The sequence below is a fragment of the Corvus cornix genome, chromosome 6 (assembly GCF_000738735.6).
Source record: "Corvus cornix cornix isolate S_Up_H32 chromosome 6, ASM73873v5, whole genome shotgun sequence".
Taxonomy (NCBI): Eukaryota; Metazoa; Chordata; class Aves; order Passeriformes; family Corvidae; genus Corvus; species Corvus cornix.
The window spans coordinates 18,604,985-18,632,781 of record NC_046336.1 but is presented as its reverse complement, the minus strand read 5'-3'; the positions used below and the strand labels follow the sequence as shown (position 1 = coordinate 18,632,781).

The 27,797-nt window shown below is 41.2% G+C and overlaps 2 protein-coding genes and 1 long non-coding RNA gene across 4 annotated transcripts; all 3 read left to right on the top strand.

Annotated features, from left to right (window-relative positions):
* Nucleotides 1-7,295: 7,295 nt before the first annotated feature.
* LOC104696821 (beta-microseminoprotein-like) lies at nucleotides 7,296-11,866 on the top strand. Its single transcript, XM_039554295.1, has 4 exons — nucleotides 7,296-7,402; nucleotides 10,039-10,138; nucleotides 10,530-10,632; nucleotides 11,502-11,866. The coding sequence occupies exons 1-4, from the start codon at nucleotides 7,400-7,402 to the stop codon at nucleotides 11,629-11,631; spliced, it is 336 nt and encodes a 111-aa protein (XP_039410229.1). The 5' UTR covers nucleotides 7,296-7,399; the 3' UTR covers nucleotides 11,632-11,866.
* A 2,400-nt stretch (nucleotides 11,867-14,266) lies between these two features.
* Nucleotides 14,267-26,724, top strand: LOC104696812 (beta-microseminoprotein-like). Of its 2 annotated transcripts, XM_039554293.1 has the most exons (5): nucleotides 15,164-15,255; nucleotides 15,647-15,749; nucleotides 24,092-24,200; nucleotides 25,432-25,537; nucleotides 26,246-26,724. In XM_039554293.1, the coding sequence occupies exons 2-5, from the start codon at nucleotides 15,711-15,713 to the stop codon at nucleotides 26,373-26,375; spliced, it is 384 nt and encodes a 127-aa protein (XP_039410227.1). In that variant the 5' UTR covers nucleotides 15,164-15,255; nucleotides 15,647-15,710; the 3' UTR covers nucleotides 26,376-26,724. The 2 variants fall into 2 exon arrangements, with proteins under 2 accessions (XP_039410228.1, XP_039410227.1); XM_039554294.1 differs by lacking the exons at nucleotides 24,092-24,200; nucleotides 25,432-25,537; nucleotides 26,246-26,724 and adding exons at nucleotides 14,267-14,455; nucleotides 15,916-16,144 and having other exon boundaries at nucleotides 15,156-15,255.
* On the top strand, nucleotides 17,353-19,951 carry LOC109146407. Its single transcript, XR_002048397.3, has 2 exons — nucleotides 17,353-17,428; nucleotides 18,731-19,951. It is a non-coding gene; the product is annotated as an uncharacterized LOC109146407 (long non-coding RNA).
* Nucleotides 26,725-27,797: the final 1,073 nt, after the last annotated feature.

Here is a 27,797-nt window from a genome sequence, read left to right as displayed (position 1 = left end):
TTACCTTAAGCCAAGTAAAATCTCCGTAGCTTTAGAATGGATAAGCCTTAGTAAACCCACGCCAGAACTGAGGATTTGCTAGAAGAAAACACACTAACATGAACAAATACACAGTGCAAATCGCCAAACTGGAATTCAGTTATTTATTCACTTCTTATCCCTAGGCCTTTAGAGGTAAAACACCCCCACTAATTTCCCCTTTTCTTGCTAATTTTTTTTCTAATGGAATAAAAAGCCTTGTCATACCACTGTATTTCCTATGATCTTTATTACAAGTGAATTCATGAGAAAGGAGATGACAATGAAATAACCTGTTCTTCCAGGTTGTAACTAAATAATCCATTGGCAATAATCAGACTTTATATTAGCACAGGGAGTTTATTTATTTATTGCCTTTGACTACATTGATACGACTCATGAGGAGCCTGGGCATTGACTGATCTTACTAGAGTTCTCAAATAAGAAAAAACAGGCAAGATCTCCAAGTTCTTATATATTGATCTAATGGCTACATTCAGATACTGGAAATACATTGTTAGATAAGGGACACAGAAACTTCTAAAAGCAAAGTATCATAATATTCCTTTCAATTCTATTTTTCTGTGATTCTATGACAAGATACCATTACCAAACTGGCTCAGACCTTCAAACCTTCAAATGTAAAAAATTTTATTACACTGATAATGAAGCAGAAACTAACAAAGGACAAGTAGAAAAATATTAACCTAGGCTGGTTTCACAATGTCATGAGCTAGATAGTTAAAAACCACAGATGGGATTAATACAAAATTATTCTCAAAGCCTTTTAGTGTTTTGCAGTAGTTTCTTCCTCCACAAGATTCCAACAACCAGAAAAGCTTGCCTTTAGTTACTTTCCATATTCACTGACACATGTAATTAAATCCTTTTTTGATAATGCAAAGCTCTACTTTCACAGAAATTTGTGCATTATAAAACATGAGATCTATGTGCTCTTTGTGGACTGGTGCTTCGAAATGTAGGGTCTTAGCATTGGGCAGCTTCAGGTCTGGGCATCTTGCAGATCAGTTTCCATAAAAAACCCGGCATGACAGCTACATAGAACCTGAATTAGGGGAAGCTGTTTATTTGTGATACATACACCAGTCTCTGAGCAGAGAGGACTATGAATGGCACAACAAAAATCTGCTTTCTAGAAGTCCCATACTAAACATTACAGACAGGGTTACAAAAAGCGTTTCATCCTAAAATTCCTTTTAGACAGAAATTTAGACAGGTTCCATTTAAAGTTTAGAGAAAAGATGGCAGCAAGAAAAATCACTTGCTCTTCCCCTCAGAACTCTAAATGATCATGTTACATAAAGGTATCAAAAATCACATGTCATCAGAGACTAATCTGCAGATTAAGAACCTGGACACATAAGACTGTACAGAGCTGAGTTCTCTGGTATCTGTGCTTAAACCCATGCCTTAGCACTTTGTTAAATTCACAAATATTTACAAGGTAAAGAGAATACCACAGCCAGCTTTCCCAATAGCTAACAGAAAGTAAACATGTTTTTATAACCTTAGAACAGGATGCAAATATAGAAAAAAGTCAAATTACAATTAAAAGTTAAGCTTCTGCGTCCCACGGGAAAGAACCCCAATACAATTTGTGCATTGTTCTTCATTTTCCCTGCCACTCCATGCTCTCATGCACAGTAGTGTGGTATGTCTTGGTTCAGAGGCAGAGAGATGTGGTTATTCAAGCCCTGCAATTACCAGAATTCTCCAGTCTCCAAGAGATGGTCCCAGCACCTGCATTATCTGCAGGCTGCAAAAAGTCTTGGTGACAAGCAAAGCCAGGGCTTGAAGATGCCTCAGACTGGTGCACAGTGTAGAAAGGAGTATCTATAGCTAGAAATAAGTACATGTGCTATCAGTGGATCAGCACAGGAGCCTGAAACCTCCAGGAGAACTTCCCCTTCTGCCTGGTGTTCATTGCTGGTTAATGCAATGACAGAACACACTGTTTGCCTATTGGTGTATTTATTCATTTCAGGGAATTAAAAATCAGCTTTCCTATAAATAATTAATTATAACTCATAATAATAAGAAATAAGCAGACTACCCATGTCACCTAAAAAGACCTTGCTATACTGAATCAAATGACTTACTGAATAAGTTGTGCAAGCAGTAAAAAAATAAACAGTCTGATAAATTCAGTTCAGGTAACTAGAAATTAGGGGACAAAATCAAAACCCACAGCAAAGAGCTAACCCTCTAAATGAACCTGGACTTGGGCACATGACTTCACTGGTTCATAGTTTGATCCTTCTTTGATCTGAAAAGTTAATCTCTGGTGGTAAAATCATGGGCTTGGAGAACAGGCATTACCCTGGAGTTCCTTGGTGAGGTGTAGGAATACCTGCTATGTGACGAATAGGGAAACTTGACTTCTGTGTTGTCTCTGGTTTCTGCATTCCTCTAGATAATAAGCTCTGAAACTTACAATCTCTGACACCTAAGGGAGACACCCAAAATCATGCATCAAGTCAGCATCAGTATGAAGAATTAAAAAAAGGCTTCTGAATCACAGCCCCATGGTGTTCTACTTTAGTCTTTAGCAGAACTTTGAAATGTGAAACTCATAGGACTAATGAAGTAGTACTACCCTCCCACTTTTGTAAACAGATCAAGAAATTAAACTTCTCATATTAATTGATGTACCATAGTTGATAAAACAAGATAGAGCAAGGATGACTGCGAACTTATGGTCCAGGTTAGACCCAGGAAAGCCTTTCACCAAGCGTGTGCTTGAGAACAAAGAGTGGCTCCACTGCAGACAGTGGAACTATCCAGAGGGCTCAAACTAAGGATATATGTAAGTGCTTTCCTTGACCCAAGCCCTAAGATCTAATTTGAAGGCTGCAGAAGTTAATGGGAGTTTTCCAGCTTTCCTGAGTAGGTTCAAACCTTTTTAAGCTAAAGATTGTGTTTATATGGGAGGTTTAGTTATCTGTGTGATTTAATGTGCAAATATTTGTCTGCATGAGATATCTAAGTTCTATGGAATCAGGAGTGAACTTTGCAAAAAACTTATCCTCTCATTGAGTATTAACCCACCATGAGGGCACCAGCTGTTTTTGATGGAAGGTGTAATGGTTTAGCATAGTTTAGGTTTTTAGTTAAAGAGGGCTTCATCAGTCATGGAAGTGATTCTCTTGCTAACAGGTGCTTACAGCTTCCTCCAGACCCAATAGAACCACAACTGGCTAGTTTGAATATTGGCAACTTTTTTAAGCCACTTAAGAAGCTTGACACGCCTCTGTGATCCACATTTAAGAATGAACAAACCCCAGGAAAGCTCTCTTGTTTCTGGCTTTTGGACAGGGAACTGGGGCCTGCGCGGCCCAGCGGGGCCGGGCCGGGCCCTGCTCGGGGTGGTCCGGCCAGGTCAGCCACGGTGCGGCTTGGCTGAGATCTCAGCCGCTTCTGCTCGCTGGACACCCGGCACAGCCCCTCAGTGCCGGCCGGGCCGGCCGGGAGACAGCCACCCTGGAGCCTCGGAGCCCTGTTCCATCCCCGGCCCTGCTCCGTGCAGGCGGCCCCGCGGCACCGCCGGGCCAGGCCAGCCCTCACCCAGTGCGGCCGAAATTCATCTGAGGCCGCTGCCCGGCAAAGCTCAGGTGAGCAACAGCGATAAGCAAATTCCAGCTGCAAGGCCCGGGTGAGATTAACCCTTGTAGTGTTGTAAGTTTCCTCCAGGACAGGTGAAGCCTGCAGACATCAATCCTCTCCCAAGTCAGAGGAAAAGGAAAGGTGAAGGCACATGAAGAAAACACCATAAAGACACCAAAGTCAGTGAAGAAGGAAGAGCTGAAATCCTGAGGGAGGAGAAGGAGGAGATGCTTCAAGCTTAGAAGCTGAAATTCTGTTGTAAAGCTATGGTGGTGATGGACTGTGATACATCAGAGTACCCATTGTAATTTCATGAAAGCGTGGGGGGTGGAGCGTTCAAACTGCAATGGTGAGCAAAAGTACCTGTGCTGGCGTAAGCAAATGTTGAAGTAGCTGTGATTTGCTGAGAAGCTTGAACAGAGAGAGATGAAAGTGATGAAGACCCTTGTTCCCAGGGAAGAAGAAGACCTCTGTTCCTAGAGATGAAGGTGCTCCCAGAGATGGGTGAAGAGAACGTTTGTTTCTGAACAGCTCAACCTTAAAATGGTACCCCATTAGCTCAAGATTGAACCCTCGAAAACAGTTGTGGGAAAGCTGTAAGACGAGGGAAGGGACTTTCACATGCGAGCAGAGAACCAAGCCGGGCGGCTGTCTCGCTGTGACATTGAAGCTACGAAAGAACTGTTTCTTGTGGAGATGTCTCCACAGCATGAGCAAGAGAGACTCCTCTCCCTAAGTGAACTGAAAAAAAGATTATTATAGAGGTGGTAAACTGACTGAAAAGATCTTAAGGGTTGTCTTTTTACACTGTCAGTTGGAGAAGGGAGAAAGGTGGAGGGAAGAGAAGTGTTCTAAAGGTTTAGTCTGACCTTTCTTTCTTTTAGGTCTGTAATAAACTTCTTTATATTCTTTTAAGTTTTGTGCTTGCTTTGTTTTCTCCTAATTCTTATCTCACAGAAGGAAAATAAGTAAGTAATGGATATTTCGAACCAAACCACTACAGAAAGTAAGAACACCAAATGATAGAATGGTTTGGGTTGAAAGGGATTTTAAAGATCATCTAGTTCCAACCTCCTGCCATTGGCAGGGACACCTTCCACTAGGCCAGGTTGCTCAAAGCCCCATCCAGCCAGGCCTTAAACACTTCCAGGGATGGGACATCCGCAAGTTCTCTGGGCAACCTATTCCAGTGTCTCACCACCCTCACAGTAAAAAATTTCTTCATAATAACGTATCTTCTCATAATAACAACTCTAAACATGCCGTCTTTCACTTTAGAATCATTACCCCTTGTCCTGTCACTGCCCTCCTCATCTTTCCTATAATCTTAACAAAATTCCGCATGCTCTGGTGAAATTAGGGCAGTGCTATGAAAGCAATTACCCTTGGGAAAAAAAGTGTATTAAAAAGAAGAATTCACTGGAGATGTAGCCAGATCTAAGACTTTAGGTAGGGACTAAATTCTCTTAAAGCAAGATCTGAGTATCCTCAAGCAGGAGGTTCGAAGGCACCCAGTGTCAGCCTACCAGCAGACAGTCCGCAGCACAGCTGGCAGGGCTCTGGCATCTTTGTCAAGAAATCATTGGCAGAAGAATAAGGTGTTCTGCCTAACAAGCACTCTGAAAGCAAAACCAGTCTTGTTTTGAGGTGTCTATCAAAAAGCCACAAAAGGATTGCCATAAAACTTCCTGTTAAGCCAGGCTGACCTGGTAAGTAGCAAAGCCTGCACTTGGCAGGTGAAAGGGAGGGAACACTTTTACAGTGGTACAAGATATAGGATGGTGCACACCACCCATAGTTTCTCTACATTTGTATGAAAGCCTTATATCAAGAGATCTGGGAAAAGACAATCATCACTGAGAGAGTTTGCAAACAATACTTAATGTGCCAAATAATAACTGTCTGGTCACCTTAATGGTGAAATAAACTGTGCTTACTTAGTTCATGCTTTAGACTTTTTTTGGGGGGGGAGATTTTATCATTTTGAAGGAATAGGATTTTTAAACAACTGTGTAAAGTATAAAATTTGTATTAACAGCAGTGCCTGTGAGAAGAATTTAGGGATGGAAAGCACGTGTTTTCTATCTAGAACAATATGGTGCTTAAGACAGCTGATGAGGTGCCTGGATACATATACAGGAAAGGCATTATGTCCTTCATAGTATCTGAGGTTGTTTCCACAACACTTACAAGCTTTTATACCTCGTTCTATGTTCAGATTTGAAATGAGATACTGTCAGGTTTGAGACTGTGCAGAAATGGGTTACAGGAATGAAAATAAATCTGTGCTACAGAACTGAAGATGAAAACTGCTGTATTCACTTGAGAAAGGTTGTAAGCTGACTCAACACTTTGTAAACATGGACAAGAGGGAGACTTAGATGATAAAGTACTGTTATCTGCCATGCCAGAAGCAAAGGATGAGAAATGACATTTACTGAGTTTTCTCAATGAAAACATGACTATCATGAAATTGAACTTTTAAATGTAGTGATTACATCAGAAAAAAAAAGAAGCCAAGTGTTTAGTCTGAAGATTGAATGCTTACAAACTCTTCATTAATTATGTCTTTCTTACTAAAGAATTATCAAACCTGCATGGACTTCAGCTTTAGCATTTCCTCCAGAGAGGTCATGGAATTATGTTATGATGTACTTTAATTTCTTTTGCTCCTGCTGAATTCTTTGGATTAAATTAATTATTATTAGTACGCAGCAATACATAGTGGACAGGAAAAAATGACAACTTTTCTTGCCACCATTGTAAAGTATATAACTGTGTTTAATCTAAGAAAAAAAGCATCAAATGATTTAGCTTATTTTTTCAGAGTCTTTAAACTTTAAAATCATAGGCTAAATTTCCTGTAGCTGATAGTAAGTCACCCACAGAAATGAATTTTGAATTGCTTGGCAGCATCTGTAATGGAGTATTTTTAAATGTAGGTAGGCACACAGTCAGATATTGCTTCCTGAAAAGAGGTTGCAGAGCAAGAGAAAGCAGAATACTTGATTAGCACTCTGAAATTTATCACTTCTTGGGAAGTGCACATATAAAAGTGATCATATACTCTACTATGATTACTCAGGTCAAAGCCTGAACAGTTCCACAGGAGTAACAACAGGGTTTTGATTTGAGAGGAATTTTTTGTTTTGGTGGAGGAGAAGGAGAATGTTGTCATGGGATCCAGCTTCAATGTTAAGAGGTTCTGATCCTGGCAATGGCCAAGTACCTTCGGTTGCCTTTCAGTGCACAGCACCACAGCATTAACCATGAGTATGCAAAGATCTGGCAAAAGCTCCACTTGCTATTCATACCTAATGCACTAGTCAGCATGTTCCAGCCCACTGATAGCAGAAGGGATTTCACATGCATTTCTGCCCCACCTAAAAATCACCTAGCTGGATAATATTGTCTACAGCTTAGCTATCGATATTTGTATTCCATCAGAAAGGCATTTTTCCCTCATCATAATGCTTCCAAGGAATACAGAGTTCTGGACTCAACAATTTACCCAGGTCAGTGCTCTACAAAACCAAACATTTTCTCATTGCCAGCTGGAAAAATTTCAGAGATTTCTTTGGATATTACAAAAGAACTGCATTTGCATTGAGCAGGCTTCCCCCTCCCCCCCCATTCCCCCATTTAGACTTGAATTGCACAACATAAAAGCACCATAAAATATTTGCTCTCTGATTCCACATAAAGCACTTCAGCTTTTCTGGAAACTTAGAGCTCTCTGGAAGCCAAGCATTCCACAATGGTAAGTCAAAAGTTTAGATTGGTTTGGGCTTTTTGTTAATGGGGATACAGATAGGTCCTTGCTTTAAAACTGCAACAGGAGAGCATTTAAGAGAATCACCTGGTTACACATTTTAAATGTGGCTAGATTGTATTTCAAACCTGCAAGATGCAAAGACAGGAAGGCACCTCTGTGAAGATTACTGTGAATTTTGTTCTTTGTATTGTAATTCTTTGCAAGAAACTGTACAGATTATCTGCTAGTCCTTCACTTGCTGTTATCCTTTCCTCAGAAATGTTTGTGAAAATACTCAGAGTTTTGCAAACATTTAGGACCATGCTTTTAAAGCTTATAAATATGAAATACAGTTTAAAACATGTCATTTTACAATGAAAAGAAGTGTATACCTTGTCTGTGTATTTTTTTCTGCTCTTTTTAGCGGGGGGGGGGGGGTCCCGGATGCAGGGGAATCCAGCTGGAGTCACGATACGGACACCGATATGATTTGAGCATCGTGCTCCCCTTTATTGTTCACTTACACCAAGTCATACTTTGCAAAGTTCATATCCCTTTCCCATGAGAAAGCCTCTAAGCAGCGGGGGAGCTGACCTTTTCCCAAGGCTGTTCAAGGCTGCCGGCTAGCAGGTGCCTTGCAAGCCTGTCTTCAGCCTGAGGCCCCGTCAGGGGTACTTGTGCAACAGCCCTGGGATGCCCAAGCTCTCCTGGGGTATCTCATGCCCCTGTTCCACAAGGAATTCCTCTACAGCTCTTCACTTTTGATCCCTCAAATGGTGCCCTGTTCTCCAAGCCTCTAAAGGTGTTTGCAGAACCTGAATCAAGAGTTGGGTAATGATAAATAGACCAACAAAGTCCTATGGCCTAGTTTTCCTGTAATTTGTGCTCACATAATCCCAAAGGTACAGACATCAAGTACTACCTTTGATGAGCATCGTAGGAATGGCCTGGGCTCTACAGAGGGGGCAGTAGTTTCTATATGTTGATTCATAAACAGGGGAGAAATTACCATCTGCTCTTTCTCTGCTTAAACTTTATTTCTAAGTTTCTGTTACTTAGCTGGAAAATCATTTAGTTGTTGCAGCATAAAGCTCATTCAGATACCTGATTGAACACCACAGACTTCCCCTTACGTTTCTGTTTAGTTTCAGTGGAAGGTCTAAAATTTTGATCTTTAGAGAGAGGGGCATGCCCAAGCTCATCTGACTGGCATTTCCAGGAATGGCATGATAAGCAAAATGTTGGAGGAAAAACATTATAAAACATTAACAGAAGACAGTGCAACAAATGAAGGATTTTCTATAAAGACTTGAGTTACATATCATGGACCATCTGTGTTATTGTAAACACTTGACTCAGGCACTACAGAATAGCACACTTTAGGAGTTTTTCAGTCTTTCCCCTTAACTTCTCTCATTCTGGCTATGGTGCTCAGCATGACAATTGTCTCTATTCTAGCCTAAAGCCCCAGGAACTCCACATCATAGAACCACAATGAAAATGAAGCATTACACCCTTCCCAGACCACTCCATAAACCCTCCTCCTCCTTGCTTTCACTACACCATAAATGTCACTCAGTCCTATAAGAAAGCAGGACATCAAGGATTAAAATATCAAGGTTTTTTTCACAGCAGACAGAGGAGTTTCTCCTTGGCTCACCACCTGCCTAAGGCTCAGGATCTTTCAACGTCTTACGGCATTATGATTCAAGTAAGCCAAGGCAGACAGCAGCCCTGCCTAAACCCAAAACCTCTCACTGGTGTTTTAAACCCAGTTTCAAGCAGCAACAGTCTCAGTGATATCAACAGCTTCTGAAGTTTAGAACAGTAATTTGGAAAGACCTACTCATTTTAAAATCCTTTCATGTTAGTCTGCAAGTGCTATCAAGAAAATTTAAATAACTTCCGCCATTGCTTCTCAGTCTCTGGCTATTCCTAAACTTTTGCTTTGTCAGCTGGAGCAACCCATCCAAATAAACCTGTGCTCTCTCCTGCTTTTCCAGTCCCTCTACCCCAGTATAACAATCATTACAAAGCCATGTAGGCTTTTTGAAAAAAAGTTGTGGTTGTTCAGCAGGTCCCAGGGGACATATCTGAAGCTCTCTTACCGAAGCTTAGCTGTTGCCCCCACTAGACAAAAGGAGGTGCATGCTGTGTCAAGTCCAAGCCTGTGTCTTCATGGTTTGACAAGATAGCTCAGGTGATGCTAAGTACAATGTACAGCACTCAAATTTTGCCCAAAGACACACATTTATCTCTCTCTTCTCTGCCCAGCCACCTATGTCCAAAAACCAACTGGAACAGATGTAGATCTGAGATCTCCTCTCCAATGCCAAATGTGACCAAGAGTTTGACAGGGCTTTCAAGTTTGTAATACTATTGAAGTTTTGTGTGATTTCTAGAGACGGGACTTTGGCAGGGAACGATGCTGTTGAGACGGTAATGTCATGCCATTTTGTATCTTCCCACGTAAATGAAAAAGCCATCAATGCAGGGAAATATCTGGAGTGTACTTTTCCACTATTTTCATGTACACATAAGGTCATTTCTAATTTTGATTCAGGTTCAGTGACAGCTTTCGAAAACAGAGCTAATCAATGTGGAATAAAATCCACGGCATGGGCTCTGTGTTTCTTTTACAGAAGAGCTTTCTGGCTTTCCTTATCGCAATGGGCGTCATAGTGACCCTGGGTGATGCATACTGCTGGTCTAAAATTCACAAGCCAGGGGAGGCCAAAAACGGTAAGAACAAGGAAGGTCCTGTCACCTGATTGCTCTGCGGTAGCTTGGCTCTGCATGGAGCTGCCAGGAAGGGCTCAAAATACAAGGGAGGGGGAAGACATTGGAAAGACACAAATAGGGGTTTCCAGCAGCAAGTTGCCGAAAGTAGGGGAAAAACAAATAACTGAGTATGGTTGCAGCAATATTATTGCTGTTGGTGGTAGGTTGCTATTGCTATGTGCTATTCCAGCACATAGAGCTCATTCAGGAGCTGACAGAGTAAAACCCCAATCCTTGTAGTTTACTATTGCCTGGGAGAACATTTTCAGGAAAGCTGAAATAATTCTTAAACTCTTCAGCTTTTAGGTGAAGGCTTAAAGAACATGTTCTGTTTTGCTGCTGTCTTATGCAGGCTGTATGCTGAATGGAAAACTGTATCCCTTGGGACACATTGAGAGGACAGAAGATTGCTACAGATGCAGCTGCAGTGAAACTGAAATGAAATGCTGTTCCCTGTAAGTTTGAACTTCTTGGTACCATCACTGCCTGTAGGATGACCACAGCTTTCCATTACTGGGGATAAGTGAGTTTGTAAGGGCACGAGAGAGCCTTTTCTCACCCATGTCACAGAGCTACTGAAAGCAACACATAGCACTTGATTGTTTGGATCCTTAGCTGTGTTTGCCATAGCTCATTTTCTGCTGACTGGGAATGGACACAAGCCTTTCCGGGCACATCCAGTTGGTGCTTGCCTTTAAGTTTTTAGGAACTTGTGAACCCATCTTCCACTGCAGTTAAGTCTTTCATTAGCTGAGAAAGTGGGGGTAGGAAGGAGTGACTTAAGTGAAGTTTCTCTAAAGAGCTTATGATGAACTGAATTCCTTTCCTGAGGTGCTTTTCTCCAGTGAATATGCTACCATAGAATGACAAGGCTCAGCTCTGAAGTATCTCTCCAACATTCTCCTTTCCTCCTCTTCTGCTTTCTCAAAGGTCCAAAACTGCTTGATTATGATCTTTGCCTTTGTTTAGGGGGCACAATCTATCAGGGAGCAGTCACCACATCTTATGCAAACTGGAAATAATGAAAAATTAATGGAAAAAAAGAGAAAAGATGCCAAGCCTGTGCTTATGTCACACTGCAGAGTGCTGTGCTAGAAATCCCTTTGCTAGTGCTGAGCATCCTGGTACATCTACACAGTTCAGTGCACAGGACATCATTTGAGGCTCTGGAAGCTGCAGCTGCATGGTAGTCAAGCTAGCTCAGCTGCCCTTAGCCATAGTTTCAGAGCTCTCTCACTCAGCAGTAGCCCAAGCTATAATCACTGAACTATTGAAACTTTTATTGCTCTCAAGCTAACATTTGCTTTCTCTTTGCCACTGACAGCTTTACTACTCCTGTTGCTTATGACAAAAAGAAATGTAAAGTTGTTTTCAACAAAGAGCACTGTGACTATGACGTGGTGCAGAAGGACGACCCCTCAAAGCAGTGTTTTGTCTATTCTCGTGTGGGCTAACACCTGCTCCAAACCTCTCTGCACTGTGGAATTCCTCTTCTTCCAACGGATGCTTTGCCATCACAGAGAAGCATGGTGACGGGAAAATCTCATAAAAGAGAAGACTTCAGTAGCTCACTTCTAATCTCCTAATTGTTCTAATTCAGCTTACAAAATGCATAATCATATAAAGTGTCTCATTTCTGTCATCACTGCATTTGTTGACTACAATAAATTGAGATGAAACATCCATAAATGCTTCATACTGATGTTTTGTTTACTGCAGTGACATGGGGAAATGTCACCTTCTTTTAGAAAGAAATGCATTTGGCTCTCTACTCTGACATGCTGTGCACCAGTACCCTGGCACAAGCCACTGTCATGCTTTACAGGTTCTCTTCTAGCCAGGTGTCACAATCTGTTACCATTTTGAGGTGATGCAGTGTTTGGGACATGCTGTACAATGGCTCCTACTCAGGGCACATAGGACACAACTGGCTGTAGGACTTTTGGTAACACCTGTACTGCTAACACCTCAGAAAAATCAGTGATGATGAGAGATCATCATCCTATTTCTCCCATTTTTTTCTCCTTATTTTCATCAATGAAATCACCCAAAACTGGCAGCGACTGTTCATCTCCATCACCCACTCTGACCAGCCCTGAAGTTTAAAGCAATGTTAAACTTTAAACTCTGACACTGTGACTTGTCCTCTGCCAAGCCCTGATCCTGAAAGTCTGCACACACTGTGCTGCTTTAGTGGTTCTTGTCCACTCTGAAAAAGAAATCTAGATCAGCCCCTGGAGACATGCTTCTTCATGGCAGCAGAGCTTGAGGTACTAATAATGCAGATTCCTTCTGTCTCCTCAGTATAACAATTCCCCACAATCACAGGGGAATGAAGTTCAGCTTAGAAATCAAATGTCCCATCTGGCAATGGCTAGTGTCCTAAATCTGCCCACATATATGAGACCAGACAACAAAAGCCTGTTAAATGCTGCTTCTACATGGAGCTCTCCACTCCAGAACTGGGTATTAAAAAACCACAACAGTCTGTAGCTAACTGTTCCATGGTTTGAAAAGAGACACACCTTCCAAAACAAGTGGTCTGTTTAATGAAGTTCCATAATCACAAGTCTGTTGTCTTGTGAAAGTATGAGGTTACACACAACTGAGCGTTCTTAGTGCAGGGATCCTCACTTGGCCCCAAAACAAGAGTCAATCTACATTTATCCAGCAGGGGTATTTCCTTCACAAGACAATTCACCTCAAGCTCTGTGAGCCATTATTAAAATCAGAAAGATTTAGTGTGGTGTATTTTCTCTGGCTTTGGTAATTTGCTTATGAGCTGTGTTTTAAGGCTTCTTAGACCTCCAAATAACATACCTCGGTCTGGGGAAAAAAATCCAAGGATTTTGCAGGCGCTGGTATTACATACTTCACCTTTTAAAGTTCTCTGTGCTGCAGACTGGATATCAGTCAACAGCTCTGTGTTTCTCTACAACTGGTTCCTGTAAAGATGAAAAATGTGAGGGGCCAGAATAAAGAGGCAGCTCAGCTTTTTCCAGTATAGACATTTGCATATGCCTTTTAAAGATCTTACTCCCATTCACTGATTCCATCCTATCATTCTTCTAAAGGGAGCAAGTGAAAACAAACATTCTCATGTTGCTTAAGGTTCTAAAGTATGTTTTACCCAAAGGGGTTTCATATTCTGCAGGAGAGGAACAGTTTTGAAACTTGTCCTGAATGACTTTTGCTGTTTCATGCTAGCTCATGTCAAAACTACACAGAACACAACCTTAGCTGATACACCGGAAAGAATATTCTTGCTTACAGAAAAAACAGCCACAGCTTCATAGGGAAGTAATATTTTCAGCATGGAGGTCAAACACTTCCTCCCTAAGTAGCTCACAGAACTGTTTCTTGAGAAAATTTGGTTTTCAAAATTCATGTGTTTATTTAAATTTTATTTATAAAAAGAACAAATTTGATGAAAAACAAAAGTTGGAGTTTCCTGATGGAATACTTTTTAATTTGAGACATTGAGAAGTACAGACACCAAGATTAATATCCAGCTTGTTGTAACCTGGAACTCTGCCATGCAACATTGAAATGTTTCAGAATTCGAAATTTTTCCCTAGCAAAGCCTCTCAAGTTAAGTGAGGAAGTATTTCTTCTAAAATTTATGAAAATTAGTTTATTATCATATATCTTATTTTGGTGGAACAGAAAGAGAAATGTTGTCATGGGATCCAGCTTCAGCTGAGGCCTCAATGTTAAGAGGTTCTGATCCTGGCAATGGCCAAGTACCTTCGGTTGCCTTTCAGTGCACAGCACCACAGCATTAACCATGAGTATGCAAAGATCTGGCAAAAGCTCCACTTGCTATTCATACCTAATGCACTAGTCAGCATGTTCCAGCCCACTGATAGCAGAAGGGATTTCACATGCATTTCTGCCCCACCTAAAAATCACCTAGCTGGATAATATTGTCTACAGCTTAGCTATCGATATTTATATTCCATCAGAAAGGCATTTTTCCCTCATCATAATGCTTCCAAGGAACAACCAATTGTTGGACTCAACAATTTACCCAGGTCAGTGCTCTACAAAACCAAACATTTTCTCATTGCCAGCTGGAAAAATTTCAGAGATTTCTTTGGATATTACAAAAGAACTGCATTTGCATTGAGCAGGCTTCCCCCTCCCCCCCCATTCCCCCATTTAGACTGACTTGCACAACATAAAGGCACCATAAAATATTTGCTCTCTGATTCCACATAAAGCACTTCAGCTCTTCTGGAGACTTAGAGCTCTCTGGAAGCCAAGCATCCCACAATGGTAAGTCAAAGGTTTAGATTGGTTTGGGCTTTTTGTTAATGGGGATACAGATAGGTCCTTGCTTTAAAACTGCAACAGGAGAGCATTTAAGAGAATCACCTGGTTACACATTTTAAATGTGGCTAGATTGTATTTCAAACCTGCAAGATGCAAAGACAGGAAGGCACCTCTGTGAAGATTACTGTGAATTTTGTTCTTTGTATTGTAATTCTTTGCAAGAAACTGTACAGATTATCTGCTAGTCCTTCACTTGCTGTTATCCTTTCCTCAGAAATGTTTGTGAAAATACTCAGAGTTTTGCAAACATTTAGGACCATGTTTTTAAAGCTTATAAATATGAAATACAGTTTAAAACATGTCATTTTACAATGAAAAGAAGTGTATACCTTGTCTGTGTATTTTTTTCTGCTCTTCACTTTTGATCCCTCAAATGGTGCCCTGTTCCAGCTCTCCAAGCCTCTAAAGGTGTTTGCAGAATCTGAATCAAGAGTTGGGCAATGATAAATAGACCAACAAAGTCCTATGGCCTAGTTTTCCTGTAATTTGTGCTCACATAATCCCAAAGGTACAGACATCAAGTACTACCTTTGATGAGCATCGTAGGAATGGCCTGGGCTCTACAGAGAGGGCAGTAGTTTCTATAATATATGTTGATTCATAAACAGGGGAGAAATTACCATCTGCTTCTTTCTCTCTACAGAAGAGCTTTCTGGCTTTCCTTGTCGCAATGAGCATCATAGTGACCCTGGGTGATGCTTACTGCATTAATTTACTTCAAATTCCAGGGAGGCCATACAGAGGTAAGAACAAGGAAGGTCCTGTCACCTGATTGCTCTGCGGTAGCTTGGCTCTGCATGGAGCTGCCAGGAAGGGCTCAAAATACAAGGGAGGGGGAAGACATTGGAAAGACACAAATAGGGGTTTCCAGCAGCAAGTTGCCGAAAGTAGGGGAAAAACAAATAACTGAGTATGGTTGCAGCAATATTATTGCTGTTGGTGGTAGGTTGCTATTGCTATGTGCTATTCCAGCACATAGAGCTCATTCAGGAGCTGACAGAGTAAAACCCCAATCCTTGTAGTTTACTATTGCCTGGGAGAACATTTTCAGGAAAGCTGAAATAATTCTTAAACTCTTCAGCTTTTAGGTGAAGGCTTAAAGAACATGTTCTGTTTTGCTGCTGTCTTATGCAGGCTGTATGCTGAATGGAAAACTGTATCCCTTGGGACACATTGAGAGGACAGAAGATTGCTACAGATGCAGCTGCAGTCGAACTGTAATGGAATGCTGTTCCCTGTAAGTTTGAACTTCTTGGTACCATCACTGCTTGTAGGATGACCACAGCTTTCCATTGCTGGGGATAAGTGAGTTTGTAAGGGCATGAGTGAGCCTCTTCTCACCCATGTCACAGAGCTACTGAAAGCCCTTAAGCTAACATTTGCTTTCTCTTTGCCACTGACAGCTTTTTTACTCCTGTTTCTTATGACAAAGAGAAATGTGTAATAATTATCAACAGAAAGCTCTGTGACTATGATGTGGTGGAGAAGGATGACCCCTCAAAGCACTGTGCTCTCCAGGCCCGTGTGGGCTAACACCTGCTCCAAACCTCTCTGCACTGTGGAATTCCTCTTCTTCCAACAGATGCTTTGCCATCACAGAGAAGCATGGTGACATGGGAAAATCTCATAAAAGAGAAGACTTCAGTAGCTCACTTCTAATCTCCTAATTGTTCTAATTCAGTTTACAAAATGCATAATCAGATAAATTTTCTCATTTCTATCAAAAGGTCATATTCATGTTCTTAATATTAGTTGTTAAGACTTTGTGTTTTAAGTGATTTACAGTTGCTAAGTTAACTTTTAAATCAAATAGGATTTCATTCTACTAGTTTCCTTATTTGGACCTGTATTTATTTATTTTTAAATTAGAGCCTTATTACCTGTAAAGTTCCAAGAGTTTTTGTAGAATCTGGGTGCCAGTTTTCTTACAGATGAAGACGACTTTCTTAGTGCAAGAAGATTTCTGATTTGCTGAGAGCACCAGTAAAAGTGTGAATGACCAAAAAAAGAAATCTAGCACAGGCTTTGAATCTCATGAGAATATATTTTTTAAGGTTATGGGACTGGGAAGAACCAGCATATTTGATGGTTGTGATTAGCACATCCTTCCAAAAGTTATCTGTGGGTGGGGAAGCCCATCTTCCACTGCAAGGGCACCTCCTCCACCACTTGTACTTGAAGCAGAATCTGAACAGCTCAACACAAACAAGAGCTGACACTGGAGAAGAAAGAAAATTAATTCTGATGGGTTTACCAGGACAAGGAACATAGAGCCTTGGCCCAGAGGCTCCAGAGAACAGACTGTGTGAATTTACTGAGACCCAGAAATTCGGTATGTATAGATCCATATTATTATATATAGACTATTGCATATAGTCTATAAAAATAGACTTTTTAGTGTCAATGTGCAATTGTATTGGTTTTCCTATTACCAGAGTACCTGGCAATACCAAAACTGCCTTTCCTCCCCTCAGCCCCCCCTTCCCCCAATAAAACGAATTTAGCAATTATCTCCCTTGCTCTGAGTGGAGAAATGCTCAACAACACTGCCACAGGTAATTTTTACTGGTTTGGGATTTTTATTCATGAGATTATCCATCTGCAGGAAAGCAGGCTAACACATCTCTCATCCTCTGTTTTGAGCTCTTTTCATTATTTATGTACCACTAAAAATTAATGAAATGCGTAGGGTAGGAACAGGGGGGTACCAGTTCTGTTTTCCATCCTTCACGGCAATAAGACTAAAGAAAAACTTGTTGAATTTTGGTAACTTCCTCAGAAACCCCAACAGAACTTCCTCTCCAAATGAGAAATATTTTTGTGTTGGTAAGACACTGGAGAATAAGTTTTTGGCATTTTTATATCCACAGGTTATACCATACAAAATCCCCTTAGAAGCAACCCATTATTGTCAGAGTAAGTCCAAATTTCAGATTCTTAAGATTTTATAGCACTCAAATTCAATCTGTTGACATGTATATGATCAGAGAAACATGGCACTACCACAAATGTATTTAATCTGAAGCATATTTCACATTTTAAGGATTTCAAAAATAAAATGCTAGCTGTCATTTTGTGAAAAAAATTACATGAAATTTGTTGCATTTTCTACACCCTTTCAGGTGGCCATTCCTTTTTGCTTTCTCAAAGAGGGGGAGAGCAATTCTCCTGGCTCAAGTTTGCTGTCAGAAAGCGATAAATTACTTTCAAGAAGTATTCCAAGACATTGTGGGGGTTTTACTGCAGGATTTCCTGGGCTTACTTCTTCGCACCACTGCGTAGTGCATACTGTTATTACAACCTAAACAGCTCAAGTGTAATTGTTGTCTTTGCCGGACAGCAGGGCAGCTTCAGCTGAATCTTGGCCGCACTGGAGGGGGGAGCCGGGCCGCGCTGTCTGCACGCAGCAAGACTGGGGGGTAGGGGCCGCGGGTGGAGCAGGGCCCATCGGCTCCAGGATGGCCGTGTCCTGACCCGGGCCCGGCCCAAGAAGGTCCTGGCAGGGCTGCTGGGCTCCACATGGTCCCAGCCCAGTTACCAGTCCTCTGGCTGGAAGCAAGAGTGAGAGCTTCCTGGGGTTTGTCCATTCTTAAATGTGGATCACAGAGGTGGTCAAAATTCTAAGTGGCTTAAAAAATTGTCAATATTCAAACTAGCCAGTTGATAGGTTCTGTCAGGTCACAGAGGAAGCTGTAAGCAGCTCTTTGCAGGAAAATCCAGAGCTATGCTTGCTAACCCATGACAGTAATTCTGGTGAAACCAGTCAGAGATGCAAGTCACAAAATCTCTCTTGGTGTTCTGTTCTAGTTGCTGCCCATCTCAGTCAGACAGGAAGGGTGTAGGACAAGAAATGGCAGGAAGCAGGATTTTACACACTACAGCAGAAAACAGCAAAGAAAAAAGAGAAGAGATCCCAAAAGCCAAGATATCCTTTGGATTTGGCTGAAGCATTCTGTGGTTGCCCTCCCCATCCCCATCTGAGTCCTGTAGCAATAACTTCCAACCATGGCTTTTAGTCTTCATGGAATCAGTAACTAACAGGTTTAGAAAATGGAGAAAAGCTCATGCTCTCTAAATAGAGCTGAAGTACATTGTAGGTGGGATATACACAAAATTAACTGAATTTCCCTAGAAATAAGTCCAAAGGATGCTGAACTAAGTAACTGGTGGTATAAAATTGAGGTTAAGCCTCCTTTCATTTTGTGCATGCATGTGCAGTTTGTGTTCAAGATGAAAGACCAGACAAATTTGCTACCACTTGGAGGACCAAAGGCATGCTTCCAGTGCCAACGTGGCCAGAGCAGGGTCCACTGTCGCACCGTGTAAGTTCCACAAAACCAGAGGCACTAGTGGATGGAACTACGGCAACGCTCCCACCTGCCACCCTTCCTATAGCTGATTCCTTAAGTCACGGCTCCACAAAAAGTCTTTTTCATAGACATACAGTCTTCATTTGCTTAATCAGCTGCAGGATCAAGATAAAAAGCTGTGTTTGGAGTCACTGTGGGTTTTTTAATTTGTGGAATAAGCTTTTCTGTCATTTTTCTGGTTCACTGAGGATTTCTAAGATCTTTTTGGTACTACATACGTTGAGATGGAAGTTAGAAGTGCAGGATATTTGGCATTTCCCATAAGCTGGAGATACCTTTTTGGCTGAATCTGCCACTCCTATTCATTTTGATTTACTGCCTCTGGACTTTTATTCTTGCTGGTACAGCATCTGTGGCCACCTCCCTCAGCTCTACCCACATTTCAGAGATGGAGGTCTCCTCATTACAAACATGGCCTGGCATTTGTGGCTGGCTCTTTAGATCTTTTTGTCTGTCTCTGTGTCCCTTTCTTAGCACTGATCCTTCATCCTGGGGTCATGATCAGACAGGATTTTCCAGGCTAGCTGAGAAGTTATCCCATGTTTTAAAAAGACATTTGCACCAAGATGAAAAATTAAGTCTTTCTCATCCCGCTGAGACTGCATTGAATTAAAATTGAAATTGGACTCATGGATGGGGGCTTGGCTGCATATGGAAGAAGACTGGTGTGTTCAGATGAGAGAAGAAATGATATTATTGTCTCAAGCTTGGGTGTCCCATCTTGAATTGTGATCTCAATTCAAATTTCTTCTCTGCCACCTGTTACCTGGGACAAATCGCTTGCACTGCCTGTATACCTTGCTTATAAAAGTAATACAAATATTTGATTCTATGCTGGGAAAGATCTGAGAGCAAAGGCTTTGAGGTTTGTGGGTATATAAACCTCAGACTTAAGAAAAGTGTCCCCACCAAGATAAAACTTCCTTCTACCACCTTTACAATATGTTCTTGTGTAAACAGTGCACTGTATATTTCAGTGTTGTTTGCTTATGCCTTTCCTTAACACACTTGTCCTTTCTTACACACAAATGTGACAGACTTTAATAAAGTAAAGCCAAAGTACATTATACATAGCATTGTCAGTTTAATGTCAGGAAGAGTTTATTTGTAAAATCATGTTTACTTATGATCTGTGAGCTGATACACCTCATGCTTCCTCTTGTTTTTCCCCTCTCAATAGTGTTAAGAATCAACTTCCATCTCAACTACTGGTTTAAGTGACTGGATACACAAACTGCTGTAATGTGTCCTGCACTTACTCTCCCACAGAGAAAGCTGATCCCCTCTCAAGAACGTGAGAGTAGTACTGAAATGGTGGCCTAAGAAACAAGGTTCTTGGACTGCTTTCATTTTAGCGCACCTCTTCTAGCTTTTAGCTGTCCATAGATATTAGCTGATTTATTGGGCTGTTTTAATAACATTACTGCTCTGAAATCATGCTGTATTTCTGTCTGTTGAGTGCCTTGCACTAAAACACACAGAAAAACCCAGGCTGATCGTCTTGTATTACTCTGATTACCTCTGTTGTTATCAGTGAGATGCAACCAGAAACTCCAGCTGAAGAATGACTAGAGTAAAATAGCAAGCTAAATCTTCAAGAAAGTCTCCAAGACTTCTGCCTGCCTTAGGAAGAAAGAGGATACTCTATCTATCAGCATAAGTGGAAAGGAGGCACAGAAGTGACCAGAGCAATGATATTCTTAGAATGATTTTAGTAAGAAATTAACTGGTTGGGAAGCCAATGTAAGAGTTCAACAGAGCTACACCTGTTAGAGATACCTGTTTCCCACCCAAGCAGGGCACCTATCATCCTATACATGAACAACATGAAGAAACGTAATGTTATGTGGGTCACAAATGACCCCAATAATCAATACATGAATGGACTATCTGCATAGAGTTTGCTGCTGTGAGTGGTTTCAGCACCACAGCATTTTGTTAGGGTTTCTCTGAATTCACAGATCATGCAAAAGGCTTCTTCATTGTCCCTTAACACTGCCCAGGCTTAGGCAGGTCACTGTCTGCTGTGGTCCAAAGAAAACTGCTTGCAAGTTCCCTCCATAGCTTGCATAGCTCTCTGCATAGCTTGCATCTAGAAAACCGGGGGAAGTCGTGCAATGGGAGCAGCTGAGCAGTCTGAAAAGTTGAGAAAGCAAACACACAAGCATGTTGGTTGGATTTTTAGTTTTAGCAGAGTTGAGCAACAAGCGCATCCTCTGTCACTTGACACCAGCCCAGCAAGTCGTCTTTTCTTTCATTTTGGCTGTAACAAATTCCTTAAATTTCACTCCAGTACACCAGCATCACAAATTTCCATGTGGCTGGTAATTTTTATTCACATACAAGAACTGCTGCAGGGTGCCTGACAAGCAAAATATTGCATGCCAAGTACACAACACTCAAGAAGAAAAAGAATTAAATAGCTTAGTAATTTTAACAGAATAAATGCAGTGCAATTTAATGGTCCTTTTATTCCAAAATATCACGGAACATTTGTTCTGGATCACCTTTGAGGACATGGGGAAGCCAATACCTTGAGCAGGGTTCCGTGCTACTTCCCACAGTATCATCAGCTAAGAGCAAACTGTTACTTCTCAGTACCTAAAGGTTATGAAGAGCCAGCATGCAAAGCTAGGGCACATCCTTAGGCATCCCACAGATGTACATCAATTAGGTCAGGCAGCATAGGAGCAGGACATGAGAAAGGAGACTGAACTCTCTCCATCTTCACTGCAACCATCACAAAAGGCAGCTTTGGCCTAGGATCAGAGTGTAATACTTTGCTATCCTATTGTGCCTTTCCCTCCTTTCACTGGAAAATGCACATGGTCTGAACACTGACAGTATCCCAAACCACAATGATGCTGTTCAATTGGCTTCAAAGGGGATATGTGGGCTCTGTTGATTTCAAGAAAGAAATTTCCAGGGCTGACATGTCCAGGATTAGGAGTCAAGGACATGCTAGTTATCATCCATTTCAGGGCAGGGCATACATCAGCATTGCCAAGTCTAGCTTACAAGTGACAGGCTGACTGTGGCAGCTTTATCAAACCTATGAACAACTGCAAGAACTTCATTTCTTTTCTGTCATCCCAAAGAGTGATGATCTAGTAACTGAAGAAAAACCAATTTATCCAACCTACTGAGCTGAAAGCCAGCTACAATGTCTCTGGGAGTAGTGGTCTCACTGTGACCTGCATTGCACTAATTCTGGCCTTCTCCCATGGGCTTCCTGAGCTAGCTCTCAACTCTGGAGTTTGGGTAGAAGACATGGAGTAGCCAACCTAACTTGGAGTTCAGCCTCTGCTCCTGGAACCACTCAAGAAGTCACCACAATTACACAGTCAGAGTAATTAATTCAGGTATTGCAGCTGTGCAGCTCTGGTAATAAGGGATAGACATCATCACCAAGAAGGGCCACATAGGTTGAAATACTTGAACCTAGTGGGTGAAAGCTAAGCAAAAGGGGACCATACTGGACCTCTTTGCTATCAAATCACTGTCCTAAGCACTTAGAAAGTGTGTCTGCCCCTGACATATCCAGCCTCTGCAGAAAAGGGACAGTTTCTCACTGGCTATAAGAATTAAGAAATAGAATACAAAATGCCAATTTTTTCATAGAGGATCTGAGCATATGGACCTTCTACATGATGGAAAGCTGAACAAGGAAGAAAATGGTTATCTAGGACCCATTTTTTAAACCCTAGATAGTTCAAACTAAGCATGCAATTTTGTTGTGCATGACAATCATCATGTCTCTAATGGTTTTCTCAGGGCAAGTGAAAAATATTCCTTCTAAGCTTGAAAAGTGCTTCCTGTAACTGTCTCCCAAATCTGGTGTGGCACAAAAGCCACACCTATTTCTCCAGTGTCTGTTAGAACAAACCTTTCTTCCTGTATGTAATTGCTTCATCTTAATAATGTCCACCCCATGAGGTCATTTTGCAGAAACTTCATTGGTGCTAGACATGCATGGTCAGTTTGCTCAAGGGCTGTTATCACAAATTCCCTCTCTATACAAGTTCTCCGAGAAGATGAGCTTTGTACAGGCTGTCTCCTTAGTGGAAGTCTCATAATTGTGCAAGCATGGTGAGTCCTTACATCTTTTACTGTAAAAGAACGTGGTATGTTGCTATAGATTTTAAAGGAGTTTCTGTTGAATTTATCTCAGTACTTGGCAATCTAAGCAGCTTGGAGAATGTATGAATTCTGTGTTATGAGAGCAAGAGTCAAAGAGAGGCAAAGGCAGGTAAGAATTTGGGGTGAAAAGTCTGGATAATATCTGAACACTTTGTCGAACTCAGAAAAAAGGTATCTTAAATTTTTACTCCTTTGCCACTCTGTTGCAGTTTTGTGGGTTTTAACCTCTCTTCTTCAAAGTAAAATGATAGATTTGCCTCCTCTCATGTCTCAGGGATGACTTCCTTTTATAAGTCACCAGTCCTACTCTGGCCAAAACAACACACTTTTGTACAGTATGTGTATGTGATTGTTTATTCCTCATCTACCTTTCTTCTCTTACCAAGATCTTCAGCTAATTCCATCCTAGAATTCTTGCAGTTATTTCCTTCATATCCCCAAAGGAAGCCCTTCAGAGATTTCAAACTAATACTGAAGGATAAGCCACTAGCTGAGAAACTTCAGCTGAACTTACAGAAAAAACCCACTGACAAAAGTCACAGAATATAGAATAATCTAGGTTGTAAGTGACACCTGCAAGTCAGGTACAGGGCCAAGACTTAAGTATTCAGCTTCAGCTAAAGTTATTTCATTTTTTCCTAATCCTTCAATATTAGGCTGAAACATTCTGTAGTTCTTCAGACTGCAGTAAAGAAGTTTTTGCAACCATAAGTGAAGTTAGTGGAAGAAACAGTTGCTGACCAACCCTATAGAGAAAAAAAGGACAAGAAAAATTAATGGGAAGTGGAAAGGAATAGAACACACATTGTTCAGGAACAGTATCTAGGTCTAGCAGTCAATGCTTGATTTTAACAGCTTGGAAAGACAGACATTTTTTCCCCTCCCACATAGTGCTCTGCCTCTGCTTCTTCAAAATGGTTCAGTATACCTGATAAGTATGTTAAAGTGTCTAAGGTGCAAAAGAAAATTGGATTTTGATTTGAAACCACAATGTATTTTCCTGTTATTTATCATCAAGACATCTTAATAGGTACCTAAGGATTGATATGAATTCTGTTTTCTTGTTCAGAGCACCATCTTGGCATGCCTTCTTGCTCTTGCCGTCGTCATGCCACTGTCTGATGCTTCTTGCACCCTTATGCCATTCAAGCCAGGGATGTCTAATGGTGTGGTTGTAGGTAAGACATCAGCTGCCCTCGATTTGACAGACATCATCAGAATCACTGCTTGATTTGTCCATTCTGTGCAATTTGTCACAATTTAGAAATAAGTGGAAACAGTGAAGAGGAATCAGTGGGAAATGGGAAGGAAATGGGGTATGGAGAGAGGGGAAATTGTAATATGTTACAAAAAGAACAGGTTATTTGGGGAGCTTCACACAGACCAAATTAGGAATGATCTTTTTCCAGGGAAGTAGCATAGTTTTGTTTTACCCATCTGCATGAAGTAGTAACTCATACTTTTACAATGGAATCACATCTAGAAATCCAGAGAAGGGAGAAGGACCAGTATCTAAGTGGGTGTAGTCAGTATAAAACAGGAAACAGCTTTACAAGTATTCAGCACCACACCATTTACTCATGTCTTGTTTCTGTATACAGAAGCAAATTCTTAAGAGCAGAAGGGCTGCATCCCTTTAGTCTGGATCTGCTCTTCCTGAACACAGCTAGTCTGTCAGTCTACAGATGAATAGAGCTACAGGAAAATAAGTTCCCAAAAGAGAAGCATGCTATTTTTTGGACACAACAAGAGTTGATGTGTGCCAATATGCAAAAAAACCCTAAGTGCTCTAAAATACAGCTTTACCTGGGAAAGCCGATGCTACTACTTGAAGAAATGAGTTAACATTGCCAGAGAAACAGAACATTTGTAGGCAAAGACACAACCTAAAACCCCCACCACTCTCTTTTGTTCTGTTCTCAAAAAATTCCTGCTTTCCAGATCAGTTATTTAGGAGGTCTGTTCTGTGACTGCTGAACAGGAACTTTATATCCAATATTTTCTTTCTCCCTGCAGCTGAGGGCTGTGAAAAGTTTTCTAGCCATATGTAGTCTTGCTTTAAATGAGGAGTCAACAAAAGATGGTGTTAATAAGCAGGAAAGTCAAAGCCTTTTTTAATCCTGTCCAGGTCTGTGTCTAGTTGTCTTTCTGCTAGGTACTCCAAATTCCATACTTGAAGATGAACAACTCCAGGAAACCTGCTAAGAACTACTGGAGACAGAGGGACACAGGTCACTCTTTTCCATGCATGAGGATAGCACACCCTGCTTTGTTGGGGAACCGCCGTGTTTGGAAGATAGGGATGTTAATACTAAAAGCCAGCAACGATCCCACCCATTTTGTACATGCAACAGTGTTGTTAGTGCAACAGGTCTGACACTGAAATCTGCTCATACACTACATTTTCAGGTTGCCTTGACGAGGAAGGAAAGGTCCATGAATTTCATTCCAGCTGGAGGACTGACGACTGCAATGATTGTTCCTGTTACAGGACTGGAATTAGCTGCTGCACTAGGTGAGTTCAGAGCAGCAGTGGGGGATTTCCTCTGCTGCCATGATACAGCACAAACCACTTCCCTTCAGACAGGAGTTCCTGAGAAATAACCATAACCCTTCTGTCACTCACTTCCTATCACAAAGTTATGCATTAATCCAACACCATCATGACTGAACATGCAAGAAATTCTAGAGGTCGTGTTTAAGAAATAATTCTTGATTTAAAATAAAAGGAGAATTTAATTCTTCTCAGGGCTAAAACATCAGGCAAGTTACTGATTCAAGAGAGGACACATAGTTACTTAGGAAATTCTATTGATCCTAGTCCAGATCTTCCCAAAGCCACACATTGCCCCAATTTCCTCTGAGAAGCAGCTCAAGATACCTTTGCCTGTCTGTAATTTTTCCTATAGTGATACCCAACCACTCATGCAATGTTAGTTCCATACCGTGGGTGAAGAGAAAAAGCAGTGATATTGGAATAACAAATAAACACAACAAACATCCCTTGGGTGTAAATCAGACCAGAAAAACCACAGCTCTCCCCTCATCCTGCTGAAGCAGCAGGCTAAGTAACATTTGAGCTGGGAGCTCTGTACTAGTTCCCTTTTCTGCTCCCAAAAGTCTCTTCAGTATAGCCTCTTCATATCAAAGGTGCAGATATCACCTGAAGTGGGAGCTGCTTACTTCTTGGTCTCATCACCTCTTTTTCTTTTCCCAATGACAGCTATATGACGCCAGTCAACTATGACAAAGAGAAATGTGAAAGCATTTTCAACAAGGAGACTTGCTCTTATAAAGTAGTGGAGAAAGATGATCACTCAAAAGAATGCCCAGTCCATTCATGGGTGGGGTAAGAGAAGAATGGTGGATTGAGGGGATATTTCCTTTTATTGTTTCAATGGTTCTTTCTCACAAATTCAGAAACACTTAAAATGCAGCTGTTGAGTGAAATCTACTCATATAATGAAACTGAGTATCTGCTCTCAAAAAACTTCTTTGGTTTCACTGCCTTATGCTTCACCATGAAGAAAGAACTGACCTTTTCCTTCCTTGAGCTCAGACATTAAAGGTGACTTTTTAAAGCATCCTCAGTAGCTGCTAATCTGTATTCTCTGGTCATGTTTCAGTGCCAAGGAGCATATTCTGTAATCTGTGCACAGTTGTATCTTAAAGCTAAAATAAAGTCAAATGAAGCATCAGAAATTCATGTGACTTATTTTCTTCCTCGAGGATGAAAACCAAAACAATTAAAATTCCAAAAGCAATGGGAAAAAAATGAAAAGCTACTTAAAAATCTTTCTGAACACTGTGTTTTCTATGACATTGTCTCACATGATTAACTTTTGTCCACTACGGCTCCCTGGAGACTAACCTATGGACTGCAAGACCTACCAGTTACCCAATGTACCCCAGTACTGTTCCTCCATTACACTGACAGCATAGCAGATCCAGTCCTCAGCGTGAGCTTTGGGTAAAAGAAAGCATCCTTTATTCAGATTAATTCTTAAGAAATTAAAGGTTTTAAACTAGGCTATGGGCAGCATCGTGGCTGCATGGAGTGACTGATCTGTGCTGGGCTCGGACAGGGAAGCAGCTCAGCAAATCCGCAAACAGTAACTGAGAGAGGTACACTTACCAGAATGAGCTCTCCTTTGGGGCACTGCTTCATAATCTTTATAGCACATTTGTTCAATTGCCTCTTTCCATAAGTGACTATGAGCATCCTACATCTCCGTGTTCTGTTCCTCCACAACAGAAAGTGTGTCAATGCTTCTATAGCTCCTCATTTCAAATTATGGAATGAGCATATACCTCGTGAGCAGTACCCAATCCTGCTGTGTGCAGGGGAAAGGCAAACTTCAGCTTGCATCAGCTTTAACTTTGTGATTTGCTAGATGATCTCCAGAGGTCCTTTGAATCCTAACAGTTCTGTTATTCTATCCACATTCAGTGACACTACTGGGAGACACTGTCCCCACTGCAGCTGGGCAGTGAGCCTGATTACTGCCCTTTGCAGGCCTTTGCTAAGAGAAAGTATAATTGGAGGCATCTTCTAATGACACCATGCCTAGCACAGACTCCAACACTTCAGGGTTGAGGCTAGAGGACTTGAAAATAATTTCTGAGAAACTACTACACCCTGGTGCATTGAAACTGTAGGGCTGCTATTTCTAGTTTTCACCAAAGGAGGTGACACAGAAAGGGGAGCAGTGTGGATAGAGAGAGATGTTTTACTAGGGAAGGCTGTGATAAGACAAGGGGTAAAGGTTTTAAAA